The sequence below is a fragment of the Kwoniella dendrophila genome, chromosome 8, assembly GCF_036810415.1.
Source record: "Kwoniella dendrophila CBS 6074 chromosome 8, complete sequence".
NCBI lineage: Eukaryota > Fungi > Basidiomycota > Tremellomycetes > Tremellales > Cryptococcaceae > Kwoniella > Kwoniella dendrophila.
The window spans coordinates 917516-933198 of record NC_089483.1 but is presented as its reverse complement, the minus strand read 5'-3'; the positions used below and the strand labels follow the sequence as shown (position 1 = coordinate 933198).

The 15683-nt window shown below is 37.5% G+C and overlaps 6 protein-coding genes across 6 annotated transcripts; 3 read left to right on the top strand and 3 right to left on the bottom strand.

The window, feature by feature from the left end:
• Positions 1-751: 751 nt before the first annotated feature.
• L201_006171 (uncharacterized protein) lies at positions 752-2314 on the top strand (the record flags this gene model as incomplete). The annotated part of the gene is made up of 5 exons (XM_066221894.1): positions 752-869; positions 980-1253; positions 1348-1527; positions 1686-1953; positions 2051-2314. The coding sequence occupies 5 exons, from the start codon at positions 752-754 to the stop codon at positions 2312-2314; spliced, it is 1104 nt and encodes a 367-aa protein (XP_066077991.1).
• Positions 2315-2483: 169 nt separating this feature from the next.
• Positions 2484-4847, bottom strand: L201_006170 (uncharacterized protein; the record flags this gene model as incomplete). Its single annotated transcript, XM_066221893.1, has 6 exons — positions 2484-2916; positions 3041-3642; positions 3717-3864; positions 3957-4052; positions 4137-4240; positions 4311-4847. The coding sequence occupies 6 exons, from the start codon at positions 4845-4847 to the stop codon at positions 2484-2486; spliced, it is 1920 nt and encodes a 639-aa protein (XP_066077990.1).
• A 471-nt stretch (positions 4848-5318) lies between these two features.
• Positions 5319-6445, top strand: L201_006169 (uncharacterized protein; the record flags this gene model as incomplete). The annotated part of the gene is made up of 7 exons (XM_066221892.1): positions 5319-5364; positions 5435-5537; positions 5604-5664; positions 5721-5816; positions 5891-5982; positions 6078-6179; positions 6271-6445. The coding sequence occupies 7 exons, from the start codon at positions 5319-5321 to the stop codon at positions 6443-6445; spliced, it is 675 nt and encodes a 224-aa protein (XP_066077989.1).
• Positions 6446-6849: 404 nt separating this feature from the next.
• L201_006168 (uncharacterized protein) lies at positions 6850-8061 on the bottom strand (the record flags this gene model as incomplete). Its single annotated transcript, XM_066221891.1, has 2 exons — positions 6850-7983; positions 8038-8061. 2 exons carry the CDS (start codon positions 8059-8061, stop codon positions 6850-6852), a joined length of 1158 nt encoding a protein of 385 aa, XP_066077988.1.
• A 788-nt stretch (positions 8062-8849) lies between these two features.
• On the top strand, positions 8850-12880 carry L201_006167 (uncharacterized protein; the record flags this gene model as incomplete). The annotated part of the gene is made up of 7 exons (XM_066221890.1): positions 8850-9350; positions 9407-9722; positions 9777-10093; positions 10144-10360; positions 10413-12154; positions 12218-12497; positions 12570-12880. The coding sequence occupies 7 exons, from the start codon at positions 8850-8852 to the stop codon at positions 12878-12880; spliced, it is 3684 nt and encodes a 1227-aa protein (XP_066077987.1).
• A 526-nt stretch (positions 12881-13406) lies between these two features.
• L201_006166 (uncharacterized protein) lies at positions 13407-15634 on the bottom strand (the record flags this gene model as incomplete). Its single annotated transcript, XM_066221889.1, has 4 exons — positions 13407-13653; positions 13844-14757; positions 14818-15405; positions 15467-15634. The coding sequence occupies 4 exons, from the start codon at positions 15632-15634 to the stop codon at positions 13407-13409; spliced, it is 1917 nt and encodes a 638-aa protein (XP_066077986.1).
• Between the last annotated feature and the right edge of the window lie 49 nt (positions 15635-15683).

The following is a 15683-nucleotide window of genomic DNA, read 5'->3' as shown; positions in this document are numbered from 1 at the left end:
ATGGTCAGATCGCTGGGAAGGATGCTTGAAACGCTATGATTGAAACGAAGTACGGACTTTGCTATTTGTGCTTCATTAGGACTATCATTATTACATACACCATAGTCATACTCGTCATATTTTAACAAAATACCACGAGATTCTGCTCGATATTGCATAGGATATGTATCAATTATATACAATCGCATTCTGGAAAGAAGGTGTAAGAAGGGAATGATGCCGGTAATATGAGGTAATTGATGATAAAATCATACCACGCGATTATCCTGGAATAGCACTTTGATAGTTATATGAAGGTCGGAGTGTACCATATATAGCTGGAGAATGATAATCACCGTACTAAACATATGACAATGAACTCTGTTCGATGTGCGTGCTCTTTGTATAACATCTTGCTGTGACAGATGTTCTCATACTTGTTGTAACAATTGTCAAGTAAAAGGTTACTCCTGAAAAGTCGGTATGTGTGTTTTTCGGCTGAACGCTGAATAAGCGAAAGATAACATCTAAGGTAACCCTTAAATCGGCCTAATCTGCATGTTATCGTCAAGCTAAGATCTACACCTCGCTTTCTTGGATGGACACTGAATGGGAACAGCCAAAGTCTGAGAATGTATAAGCAAGAATCATGACATTTCAATAATGGAATGTATAAACATTGCAAGTCGAAATTGAATATTGTCGTTGTACTGTCAAACTCTCATTGCGCTAATACAAAGTGATTAGCGGAAGATAACTTCACCGATTCATAATGACCAGCACTATCACTTCTGTATCCCAAAATCTGCTTAACGGTCTCAAGTCCGTTTTGGTAGATTGGACTAAGAACGATGTTTTGTCCAAATTATCGAATAGTATACCTAGGCCTTGTAAGTCAACACTATACAAATATACCCCTATCATACACAAGTCAAAAAAAAAAAAAAAAAAAAAAACACATATAAAAGTGATTGCACGTTAGCTAACCTCGCAAATGTAGTGAAATATCTGATAGCTATAATATTCATACTTCAAGCACCATCATGGCCATTCATATGGCATTTTAGAATATTTAATGTAGCATCAAAATTACATTTAGATCAATTGAGAAAAGGTAGATCAAAATATATAAATGATTCTATTAAAACAATTGAACAAAGTTCAAGTTCAAGTTCAAGTTCAGGTTCAAATGGTGGACTTGAAGATTTTAGAGTTAGATATAATAGATTAGCTTGGTTTGATGATTGTGATTATAGATTACATTTAAGTAATTCGTGAGTGTGTGAGAAATCTATCTTAACCTAAAAAAGAAGATAAAAAATAATATCTTAATGACCTTGTATATTCCATTTTTTTATTGTTTATCAGAGCTTATGCAAAAAATTCAGATCCAATTGAAATGAAATTTGGAATGAAATTATTTGAACCTTTATTAGGTACAGGTGCATATTTAGCTTTAGGTTCAAGTCATTATAATTTTTTTAAAGAAATTCCTTTTGGTAAAAAATATATTATTGAAACTAGAATAGGTGGATGGGATGAAAAATGGTAAGTTGTTGGGGGGTTTCACAAATGACTGAATGAATGATCAGAATCTTATGATCAATCAATGATAATATCTTATCATATATTAACGATTCCATATTAATATGAGTAAAATAGAATCAAGAACTAAATTTACTTTGTATTTTCTATTTTTTTTCTAGGCTTTACTTGGTTTCAGAATTCATCATTTATCCAAAATCAAACCAAAAATCAAGTAAATCTAAAGCTGAACCTATCGATGCATTTAAGAAGACACATACAAGTGGTAGTTCTACACCTGCTGGAGGACCAGAAATGCCCAAAAGTAAAATCGAAGAAATCAAGAAATCTTGGGTAAATAAAAGAAGTAAAAGACAAGATGGTGGTATTATTTGTTGTTTGGCAATAAGTGAATATTGTTTGAAAATTGGTAGAATCACTGTACCGCCTGTAAGTTTTTAGTGAATTATATTGCGTTGTGTAATCATAAGAAAGCGATAAGAGCTTACTTTTGTAAATTTACATAATTGATCTCGATATTATATAGAGAATCGGTTTATGGACCGCCCTTAGACATTCATCTAAAATAGAACAAGAAAAAGCAAGAAAGATAATTATGGGTAAAGATTGTGGATATGAATTTTTGACTGGTGGATGGAGAAATGAAGAAAATGCTACTACGTTAGGTGTTGATATTGCTTTTGAAGATGTAGATGGAAATTGGGTAAAGCAAGGTAAAGAGAATATGGAAGCTGTTGTTAAAGGTTTAAGTGGGTTTTACATCACGAATAGCTTAGCTTGGAACGAATGAAATTTGATCTCAAACTATATAATATACATAGAATACATAGAGGCGTAGATGAAGCAATACATAGAGATGTGAATAGAATATATACTGTACAACTTGGTAATATAGATATCCCGAAAAGTATACGATCTACAAGCGAGAAGTCTCCGCTTCTTAGACAATCGAATTCATTTTAACTCGATCTCAACAGGAATAACATTCCCCAACCCAAAGACCACAAACCGACTATGAGCATAGTATACCATTGGATTGATCTTCTTAACCATCTTTTCCATGATTTCTTTTTTCTCGATGATCTCCCTTCTTCCATGAATCGCTCATTCAATCGGGACGATGGATTAGTACCTATATATCTCTCTTCTTCATCTTGGTCATCCTCTTCATCCGAATCAATCTCATATTCTCTGTATAATTTGATATTTGCTGATGATCCATTCATGTCATTTTTATTGTTTATCCTACCTTTCAATGCTACTGATTCAATTGATTTAGGTCTGACGGTAGATTGCCATTGTAATAGTGAATTCAGTAATTGAGATCCATCTGTTAAAGGTAATGGAAGTAAATTGAATAAGAATAATGATAATGATATTGTTGATGTGTAGCTGAAGTGAAGCGTAAAGGGAGATTATCAGTATCAGAAAATACATACATTCATACAGTTATCATAGCGAGTTCCTTGACATGCCATAAAAGTGGAATGACCATGATACTGAATATATTACTCACTTGAAAAACAGTACAAACCATCTTATACCATTCTTCCAATATCTAGCTGATTTTATATCTATTCTCACATCTCTCAGTATCTCCTCTTTTGGTCCCGTATAAAATATAACCTTATCATGATCTTTCCCTTGAATGTTCCAATTTCCATCCTCAACTCTGGTTGTTATACGTAAGATATTCTCTTTGGGAGAAGGCCTGATACAAACCCATTTTGAATCTGGACAAGGACATTTTGTTGATTTTATATTTAATATTGGATTTGGATATAAACATTTTGAAATTCCTTTTGTTATTCCATATTTTGATTCAAATATGATTTTTGACGTTTCATTCGTTTTACAATCGCCCTTGTCGTTATTATTCAATATTGATCCCAACAGTTCATTTTCATTATCTCCTATACCTTGAACAAATGGATCAGGTTGTGATAAGAATACATTTTTATCCATACACCATCCTCTACTTTGATCAATCATTTTACCAGATGATAAGAATTCTGTCCATGTGTCTGTGGCAGCATTTGAAGTGGGCGCTACCAACGAAATATCATCAAGATGTGTTATGAGTGTCCCAGGTAGAAGATGAGGATAAAGAGGGGAGTTCTGTTAAAATTGGATCATCAGCTCAATATAGATTGTAATCATATCTCATGTATGTCACTCTGAATTATACCTACCCAATGTACATCTTGAACAACTCTACCTTCTTTACTTCTATCATACCAAAGTAAATTACCTACTCCGCTGAAAGTGATTAACCAGACAACAAACCAAGTTATGAGATTATGGAATGGCCCTGAAGTAGCTAAGCGCATTTTCGCGTTACTGCATTATGTTAGCATTAAGCAGTTACCTGAACTCAGATAAAGATATTAGAATGAGAGATGGTGGGCAAAATATTATACCTTCATACTCACGGGTCTAATGTATCAATACTAGATGGAAAAGAAACCATCATACTTGGTAATACCGCATGAAGACTGATACTGAATCGACAAGGTTGTACATCGTCTCTGAGAAATCATACAACGTCAGTCAATGACAATTGTTATGGGAAATTTACTTGGCATTAATTGTGAGAGACATAATAAACTCACAAGGCAGCACTGATAGCATGACCGAATTCATGTATTAATTGATTAACCACCAACGCCAAAATCAAAGTAGGAAGATGTGTCCAAGGCATCGTAAGACCTGGTATCTATTATGATGATAAGCATGAACACAGTAGGCTGCAGATTCCTGACACAGATTGAGCGAGTTAGACATACTAGTGGCTGTAAACCTCCAGCTGAATTCCAGGTCATTGCTCCTAACGAATTTGACGTTATATCGTCATTTGACGAGATATTATCCGATAAAGCCCTTTTGACGATTTGACTATCAATCGTAGGTATCGATATGGTCGAATCTGAATTCACTTTTTGTAAAGTATGTAATTCAATTTCATTCCAAACATCTTTCCATACAATCCATGTAAACCAAGTTGATCCAATAATAGATGATAATAAACCTAATAAACATAATCCAATTCCAAAATTATAAATCAATTTTAATCCTCTAGCTTTTTTTACATTGATATTTGATTTGTTTAAAATAGTTTTTGGTAATTCATTTAATGTTGATGTCCATATTTCAAAAGAAATAACAAACCCATTTCTCCTTTCTATATTCCATATTCTATTTGTTTCTGCTGTAGGGTTCAATGATGGATATGCTGATGATGGTGCATTGAGACATATATAATGAATAAATCCAATTAGAAAAATCAACAAGATGATTGGAAGTATGATGATTGTTTCGTACATGGTTTTTTTGATGACTTTAGAGGTATGATTCAACGACTGTCAATGAGATTGTGTTTGATTGCTCATGAATCACTGGAAGGGTGTGGGTATATGTCAACAGTTTCAACAGAAGAGAAGACTGGGTATTATTGTATGGGATGATCCAGCCTTTGTTCACGTGTTATCTCTCATCTTGACGACAAAGATTTGATCATTCTTGGTGAATGAAGTATACTCGCAGATCTTTCACTCTCAAATCCAAACTAAGAAATGTATATTGACATTCCTCTTCCTCCTCTTCTTGAAGATCTTTCAGCTTTCGACTTTCGACTTTTCAAACTGCCGTAAACACACGATTTCCGACGGAATATCGTCATCTGTCTGTTCGTGTAAACAAAATCGAGCCAAGGTTGACTTGAAGTAGAGTTGAGAATCATACAACTAAAGAAACGCCTACATATATAGCTCGTAGGCGTTCATTTGAAATTTAACATGGCAGAGTCAGTACATTCTGAACAATATGACGATCAGGAAGATGGTAAGTAAGAACGGATCAAGAGTGGAAATAGCGAATTAATCTTTCCTCTTCCTTACCTGACCGGAAACAGAACGACCAGAATTATCACATTTAGCATCTTGGTCAGTCTCATCACATAAATATGGATTTGGAGTGGATAATTTGAGGGATGGTAATGATGGGACTTTCTGGCAGTAAGCAAAATTCGAATGGACTGGCAAAGATAGCAAATTAATGATAATTGATTGACAATGTGATAGGTCTGAAGGCCCTCAACCTCATTTAATAGATCTAGCATTTCCAAGAAGAGTACATGTATCTGTGAGTGAAATTCTTCATAACATTTATCATGGCTAACAGATGTGAGTGAATTATAGGCAGTTGCAGTTCATATGTCCCATCCTCGTGATGATTCTTATACACCTTCAAAAATATCTATAAGAGCTGGAACTGGTTTACATGATTTACAAGAGGTACAAAGAGCTTTTTATCACTTATATCCTATATCTAAGGGTTCCGATTAAGACTAATTCTTTAATTCATTTAGGTACGAAATATGGACTTCAATAAACCAGACGGATGGATACCGATAATATTACGTCCTATGGAAGTCACAGAGGATGGTCAAGAGACTGAGGGGTAAGTCATAGGTATTTCTCTCTGGAGCAGTCATCCACTACGTATGATTGACGTTGAGTATAGGGATAACTAATTCTTCTTGTACACATTAATAGACCTCCGATACCATGCCATCATTTAAGAATTATAATCTTGGCTAATCATTTGAATGGTAAAGATACGCATGTAAGGGGATTAAGAGTATTTGGTGCACCAATGTAAGCGACTAGCTCAAGTCCAAATCTCCATTTTATCTTGATGTGATATATAGTCAAAGTAATTGAATGATTGTAATATGATTTCTTTTAGACAATCACAAAATCCAACATCCATCGCACCTTTATCACCTCTATCTGAAACTTCTTCAACGACAAAAGAATCAATGTTAAAAAAAGCTACAGGTAAACAGTTATTAGAACTTGGTCATGATGGATTAAGTGGATTTACGAGTACACAATTCAAAATGCATGAATTTATACGGTGATCCCCATATACCACCTCGTAGGGATGGGTAATCAAGAATAAGGATAATTTGATGAAATCATGTTACAGTAGATGGGTTATTACATCGCATTATATTTCATGTTGTTGTATTCATATGAAAATCTATAATGTCTATATTGTTTATTGAATGATTTCCGCAGTCAACGCTGAGCTCTCGTCGAGGTTCTGCAGCGTGGCCATTCGTGATTGCGCTTGAATCGATAATCTATTCTACTTCATGAGGGATAGCTACCCCACTTCCCCGGAGTAAGTTTTGTTCGACCTGTTCTAACTGCAGGCGAGATTCACGCTAATAGATCTGGATCGACGTTCAGCGTGTCCATCGCGATTATCATTGCTGAACATGACCCATTCTCGTTTCACACAGAGCCTTCATGTTCCACTTTAGTGATGTGATTTTTCGATAAATTTAATCATATCGCAAATCATCTGATTAGTTTGTGTATTACAACCTAAATCATTTCCTAATTTAACTAAATAACCATTTATATAATCAATTTCAGTTTTTCTTTTTTCTCTTATATCAACTGCCATTGAAGTTATATTTGTTGATGTTGATTTGATTACTTTATATACCATTTCTTTCAAATTTTCATATTCAAACATTTCCAAATTTACTTTTTTAATCTCAGTCTCAGAGTTGGTTTGTATAGATTTTAATAGATGTTTGAGTAAAATTTCAGAAGATTCTTTTATAATTGAATCAACTAATCTTAAACCTTCAGGAATTTCTAATAATTTACCATTTAACATTAAACCTCTACCTAAAATAGCTGTTATTGTATTCACAGATGAATTTACAACTAATTTCAATAATAAAGCTTTATTCAATTCTTCAAATTTTAATAATTGTGGATTTAAATCATCTAAACTCATTATACTTTCTATTGTATCTCTCAAAGAGATTAAATCTTCTCTTTCTTTAGGTATTGTCAAATCGATCAAATCATCTTTATATAGAATATCGTTATTCCTTGAACCCCAAATACTCTGTTCAATACTAAAGTTCTCGTTCATATTCTTATATGGGTCATTAACTAAACCCCATTTTATGAATCCATCACCTAAAGAAACATTATGATTTATTTGACCTTTTTCATTATTATAAGGTGAAACTGCATGTGGTGTTGTACCCAAGATAAAACTCGGCCTTTTCTTTTCATTCGTGAACAATTTATCTATTAATTCTTGATAAACACCCATACCATTTTGTAATAATGTGATGGTTGAGTTTTCATCCAACCTTTTACTTTCGATTAACGGTTTAATACTATCCAAAGTTTGAATCGTTTTTGTAGCTACCAATAAATTTTTTATAGGTTCATCGAACCATTTATCTTCTCCCTTTAATGAAGATTCAACTTCATATCCACTCGATACTGATTTTTTACCATCTCTCAAAGAAGTCAACTGCCCAGGAAATGTTCTGGGTGATCTCACCAATAAACTGATAGGTGTACTGGGTTTAGATAATCTCAAATGATGAGCTAATAATGTTCCTATAGATCCTACACCTAGCTGATTTGTTGTTAGCAATAGTGATATTTCTCATGTATGGAAAGAAATCCTCACGATGTGTATTCTTGTGCTTGTCATTGTCATCAGCGATGAGTTCACCAGGCTTCACACAGCGCTTTCAGCAAATAGATATACCTCATAACATATCACTTTTGCTTGTCCATACTTGATTTCATACAGCCTCGCTTAATTCATCTTGTACCAAAACGAGAAGAAAGAAAAGCGGACCACCTCCACCGCCACATTTGCAATGATAAGCTACCTAATGATCGGGATTATAGTTGTATAGTGTTGAAACGCCGCGTACTATAAGTCATGTTCTGGTTATTGTATTATGGCACACGAGAACACGCTACTACGACATGATGTATTAATTCAACTTTTTGGTTCAACTTTATTCCTTAATATTCTACTTTCTACTCTTATCGCTTTCACTCGTTCCGTCTATCATAGCATTACTTTCTCAGCATCAACAGCATTCATCTGTCTCAAGCACTTTCGTAGTCACAATCAAGAATTAAAACATTGCATTCAAGGTGAGTTGAACCCATCACATGAGATCACTTTCATCAAAATCTTGAGCAAGTTCGGTATATCGAGACCGAGATGAATGAAAGTTGAAAAGGATGGACTGGTTCATTTTTACTGGATAACCAACTGCATGAAGAACGATAAGGACAAAAAGTGGTTCACCTGGGATGTATTGTGGAGATCCACTCTTAGTACCCTGCAAATTTTTCTCTCCCTCCGATTACAAAACTTATGTTTCAACATTCAACATTGAACTTTTCTTTTCCCTTGATTTCCAAAATTTACCATCAAAATGTCAAACATCCATAGCTAACTACCCCTTACTCACATAATAGATGTCTATCCACTTTGCACCTCAATGGGTTAAATCAATCAAACCATCTGGTACATCATTAACACCTACGACTGAACATCCAGTATCATCATTACATCAAAAAACAAATTCCAATTCTATTCCAAATAATAATGTACCTTTTCCTGCATTATCGCAAAATCAACGTGTTGGAGTCAATTCACCCACTACAACTACAGCACCAAATCAACCTTTAAGTTATTCTAGAGTAACTCATACACCACAATCGCCAAATTTTCCAAATGATGCAAGTTATTTCCCATATCAAGAACCAAATAACACTTTAAATGGTGGTGGACCAAAAGAAAATGGTACTTCACATCCATTTAGATATAGTAGAGAACAAATTTTGAATCTTTTTGATGAAAATAAATTTAAAGAAAGACCAATTGAATTAGTCGAAATGGCAGAAGGAGGTGTTTTGGTTAGTAAAGCTGTCAATAGACCAATTGGGTTGAGGGATCTCTCGGATATTGAGAAGAAGGTGAGTTGATACAGATACCCTCTCATATTGTAATGCTAATTCCCTCTTCTTCAAAGCTGCTTGCATCTTCCGTCCATCCTCCGTTACCTAACAGACGTCAAAATACCCATGGGAACGCTGTAAACGCAAACGCAAATCCAGTTGAACCACCTACACCTAACGGTCTTCCTTCCCGTAGAACGGGTGGATTTGCTCGTGGCGAAGGTGGTGCTTTCGGTGGTGGTCTTGGTGGAAAGATAGGCACTATCGGTGGAGGTATGATCAGTCCTGGTGGTTTGGATAGTAAAGCTCCAGGTGCTCTTGGCGGTGGATTTGGTGGAGTTGGGAAAAGATTAGGCAGAGTTCGAGGTGAAGCCGCCGAAGCTGGTACAGGTTAGCTTGAACAATTGTGATGAATTCAGCGGGATAAGCTGACAAAGTATATAGATGCTCCTCGATCGACTGGACCCAATTGGCGACCCGCTAGAACTGGTTCCGGTAATTTTGAAGGTGTTTTAGGATTTGGTGGTGTTGCCCCTTCCGCCCTGTCCACTGCCAATCCTTTATCACCCAATCCTAATGCTGATCCTGTGGTCGACACTACTGATTCTACATTAAGGAACGGTGACTCCGCCAAAGAAAAGGTAGAGGAGGAAAAAGAGGAAGTCGGTAAATTCGGTAAAGGTGGTGGACCTGGATGGGGGACTGGTCAAAAGAAATGGAGAATCGCTGCTGGCCTAACTGCTCCTGGTGATGGAGAAAAGGTAAGTCAACTGTAGCCTTCTCTGTTGGATATAAGCTGACATCGAGTTAGACTCTCGAGGTGCCTTTTGCCGGAGAGCCCAGTTCTGCTTCAGTCATTGCTACTCCTTCCGCTACTCCCGTCCCAGAACGAGATGCAACCGTTCTTGATTCGATCAATGCTCCAGCTGTTCCTCAAGATAGAGCTCAGACCCCTACTCTTACAGAAGAGAAGCAAGATTTAGGAGCCATCGAGTGGTTTTACCGAGATCCAAACGGTCAAGAGCAAGGTCAGTACAGTTCTTACCTCGGCCATACTCCTGCTAACTAATACTTATATAGGTCCCTTCACTGGAACCCAAATGCACGACTGGTACTCTCACTCTTACTTCACCGACGATCTTCCACTTCGAAGAGCTTCAGAAACCTCTTTCCGTCCCCTTGCTGAATTGAAAGTTGCCACTGGCAGTGCCGTTCAACCTTTCTTATCACCCATCAGACCTCGTCAATTACCTCCTAATCTCCCTATCCCTATCGCCGCGCTCCAACAACAAGCTATCAATGGTCTTCCAGACTCTTTCCGAAACCTCGGTGTTTCATCCCCAGTCGCTGCCGATCCTAGAGTTAGCCCACAACCTCCTGTCCAAGCTACACCTCAACAATTCAACCAAGCTTTCCTCCCTGAACGAGCTCCTTACTCCCCAAGTGCTTATGGACCCGGTTTCAACAACGGACATCTTGGTTCTCCTGCTGCTTTTAGTCCTGGACCTGGTCAAGGATGGGGTATGGCACCTGCTGCTCCCGGCGGACCACGACTCAATGGTCCTTTCGGTTCAATCGGTATGCCTTCTCCAATCGGTCAAAACCCTATGCCATTTATGCAACCTCAACACCAACAACAATTCTTTTCGCCTCAAATTGGTAGCCCAGTTAGAGGTGGCGATCTCTTCTCCCCTTCTGCTGGTGTAGGCGCTATTCCTGGTTCACCTTGGGGTATGCCTCAACCCCCTCAACATCCTCACCATTCTCCTGCTTATGCCCCTCAAATCCCTCAACAACAAGCTCCGCCTCAACCTGTTTGGCCAGTTGAACAACAACCACCTCAACAACAACCAAACCCTGAGATCGAACAAGCTGTTGCCGAAGCTCTCTCACCGGTAGCTCCTCAGGACCAAGTATTCGCTCCTATCGCTTCTGAAGCTACTCAAGCTGTTTCCGAGGAGACCGACATCGTCAACGATGTCGCTGCTCCTGCTGTAGAAGAACCCGTTGCTGAAACCCCACAAAGAGAGGCTCCTCCATCACCTGAACCAGAAACTCCAGCGCCACCACCCGCTAAAGCACCTGCTTCTGTCTGGGGTCAACCATCATCTAAAGCTCCATCTAGAAAGGCATCAGTCTCCTCTCCTGCACCTTCATCACCATCTTCGGCCGATCCTACTCCTGCTGCTGCCGCTGCGGCTCTCAAATTACCTCCTGCTCCAGCTTCTCTCCCTGCTAAACCAGCTGCTCCAGCTAAACAAGCTTCCACTTCTGAAACCATCTCTGCCCCTAAAACAGTTGCACCTGCTACACCTGGTCCAACAGCTGGAACTAGTTCAGGTGAAAAACAGTCATCAGCTTCAGCCAAACCTGCACCATGGGCAATCAAAGATGAAAAAGATATCAAAACTTCATCTTCACCTTCGTTGAGAGAAATCCAAGAAGCTGAAACTAAACATGCTGAAGCTAGAAAAGCTGCTTTAGCTGAAGCAAGAGCAGCTACATCTTCACCTGCACCAACACCATCAATTTCAAACGAAGATTTCCCAACTTCAATGTCGTGGGGTTTACCTTCATCTAAGCCTTCTGCTCCTACTACCACTACAACCGCACCATCAACTCCATCTGCACCTGTTTGGGGTGGAAATGATGCTGCACCAAAGAAAACTTTAAAACAAATTCAAGAAGAAGAAGAAAAGAGAAAAGCTAAAGCTGCTCAAGCTGCTAGAGCGTCTCAAGGTGCACCTGGTCTTCCTTCTGCTGCTGGTTCAGTATCGAGTACACAAAAGAGAGGTTATGCAGATTTAGCTGCTAATGCTGCTGTAAGTACAGCTTTTGACGTAATAGTCCTTGAAAGAGTCATGCTGATATGATCTGAATTTCAGTCTGCCCCCGCTCCCGCTGGATGGACAACAGTTGGTGCTAGTGGCAAACCTTCTGCATCATCCATTGTAACTTCATCCGCCGCAAGAGTAGTTTCTACACCTTCAGTCTCTAAACCTGCTACTCCAGTCAAAGCTGCCACTTCAGTTCCTAACATTGCTGCTGTTGTTGGTACACCTAAGAAAGTTAATGGTACTCCTGCTCCAGTCGAAGATCCAAATGCTCCTAGTGTGGAGTTTATCAGATGGGCTAAAGGTGCTCTAAATGGTTATCGAGGTGATGGTGAGTTGTTAATCACGCAAAGTTAATATGCTATGCAATGATGACTGATGAAATAACTTGAAAAATGTTCAGTCGACGATTTCATTAACAACGTCTTATTATCATTCCCAATTGATATACCACAATCCCAACGAGCAGAAACATTGGAAATCATTTCTGATGGAGTTTACGCCAATTCTTCAACATTAGATGGCAGAAGATTTGCACAAGAGTTCTATACAAAAAGAAAATCAGATTCACAAAGATTTAAAAGTGGTAATGGTAACTCAACAACAACAGCAAAAATTTCAAGTTTAGCTGATATTGTTAAAACCCAACCACCAAAATTGAAAGATGATTTAGGATTTAAAGTCGTTAAAGGTAAAGGAAAGAAGAAGAATTAATTTTGATTATTGATATGGGAAAAAACATAACGTCTTAGTTAATTCTTGTCATAGTTGATGATTGTTATAAAGAAGAAAAGAAAGGGATTTTGATGATAAAGTGATATAAATGAAGGATTAGTAGTCACATTCAAGTAATAAATAACGAAGTTATATAACATGCATATATTGAAATGATCTAACATATGACCAAATTCTTGATAGTGCTCCAAAGGAAGTGAAGAGAACTCATGCAATATGATATGTACGTTTTCAAGAGCTTTCTTCACTATTATTATAATATACAGGAAGATGCATTTGTCATGTAAAGCGGATATTCCAAATCTACATATACTCTCTATATACACTATAAACTTGTTGCATAATTTGAAACTGAATGTTGAAGTACTCATCTATATCATACAGGACAGCATACAGTATATTCCTTCTCAGAATCTTCTCAAAAACAAATCAATAAAAATTCCAAAACCCTTTTCATACTGGTTAAATGATTAATCACGGTAAAAGAAGAATTAAAACAATACCATTATTCTATCATTTTCCAATCTTCGTCAACCTTATCCCATCCTAATAAGTCAGGATCAATACCATATAATTTCATCAAACTTTCATAATTCCATTCTTGTGATTTCTCTTCTGAAGTACAACTTTCACTTGCTAATGGTATCGATGTGGTATCGGACTCAGACTGACTATTTGCCAAAAGCACATCAGTTAACCATTCCTGGTATGAACCACATATTTTTTCTCTGGAGATAGTCTTTGATGTAATTCTATGAGAAACGTGGGACTTACCTATTGTCATAGGATTTATCATAATAGCTACTATCACTCTGGTGTCGACTGGTCGATTTCGATCTACAAGGTGCATTATCGATGTAATATTGATCAGTTTTGGTTTTCTTCTTTTTTAACATGTTCTAACCAGAGTTTCATTTCATTTACCACCTCACCGTAACTCACTTGTTAACATTTTCACTTTCTTTCACCAAACTCTCCCAGAACGATTCCATTTCTTTATCGCTTTCACACTGAATTAAAGGAATACCGTCATCATCCACTAATTCACCTTTATCATTTCTATGAGCATTATTCAGGTAATTCTTTTGCTCATCATTAGAATTGAATTCATCATCATAAAGAGAACTTTTCCAATAGTTGGTCGATGTAGAATAACCATTAGTATTATACCTTGACGTTGAATTGGTGGAGTATGGTGACACGCTGCTAGATGAAGGATGGTCGTACTCCATTGGCTTGGGTATAATCATAAATAGCTTTTCAACTATATCTCTTCCTGCATTTCTCCATATATTTACCAATTCCTTTAATTTCTCATCTTCAGGACTATCATAGTATTTGATAGCTTGTTTCATGGTCAAAACCTCTTTTTCTAACTTAGTAATTTCAGCTTGATTAGATGGTCTAGTTCTGCTGTTACCATTCCTATTCTCATTAGACAAAGATCTTGAAGACGGATGGATTATTTTCCGATTTGAATGTCTGGTCGTTTCAGTCGATGGTGAAGGTGCTGTTGATCTATTGGTTCTCATAGGTGTTTTGAATGGTTTTGATGTTGGAGTTCGAGCAGTTCTTGAAGAAGTTGACGTCGACATTGAAGGTGGAGTAGGGAATTCAGGAAAGTATGGATCAACTTTAGGCAATGGGAAACAATTAGTCGAAGGAGTGCGGAGCGAATGAGACTTGTCAGAAGGAGTACTGTCGTTAGTTGATGTTGTAAGTCCAGGTGAAGTCGAAGTGGACGCAGTATCGAAAATATCACTAGGAGGACTTGTTGGCGATTTGGGTTTGAGTAACACTCTTGTAGGTGGTTTGAAAGGTTTCTTGAGTACTTTTTCCGATGAATAGTGAATACTCTACGAGATGAAAGAAACTTTTTCAGTTCAAATTCACTCTCACAGGTGACCATAACTCACTTGACTAAAAGTTCTTTTCCTCGATTTCCGATCATGCTCAGGCTGGCTTTGTCCACCTTCTTCTTCATCTTCAGCGTGAATGACCTTTTTGGGAGCAATGAAACTTCCTTGAAATCCAGGTCTCTTACCTACTCTCCATTGATCGATCGATTGATCTTCATTAGATTTATGTCTTTTAGGCTGATCAGTATTTATAGAAAAGATGTCGTCTGGTTCTGCTTCGGGTGATTTACGTTTCCAAACGGTTTTTGTTGGTTTGTTAAACCTTGAACCTGGTGAATGTGGTGGCGAGAGGGGTGTAGGAGGAAGAAAAGGTGATTTCTCATCTATACTTTCCAGGGAGCTTTCTTTCTCTTCCGGCGGTCCTTCTTCTTCTTGTATCTCTTCGATGTAAGCTTCGTCAGCTTGATGATGAAGCAGATCGAGTTCAGATTTGTTTAATATGTTAGGATGGAATTGATATACGTAAGTATGGTGATCGAAAGAAAAGTATTTAGGAGGATTTCGTATGGATCGAAGGAATGTATCATTGATAAAGAGTTGAGGAAAGATGTATTCATGATCTTGCATTTGGAACAAGCAAGATACCTGGTGAAAATTGTAAGCTTAACTTCTGCGAATCTAGAAATCCACGCATTGGAAAGCTTACTATAGGACCGAAGAAAGAACGAGTTGTTCTCATATGCACACCCACATCCTCTTCCTCTTCCAGATCAACATGTCGGAATATCCTTTTTGGAGGAGGTGGTTCTTGAACAGGAGGAAAGAATAAGTATTTCGGTTGCCATATGATCAGTGCTTGTGAGTATCGAGACATGATTAAGCGTCAGTTAAAAGAATGATCAGTACAAAGAGATAATAGACAC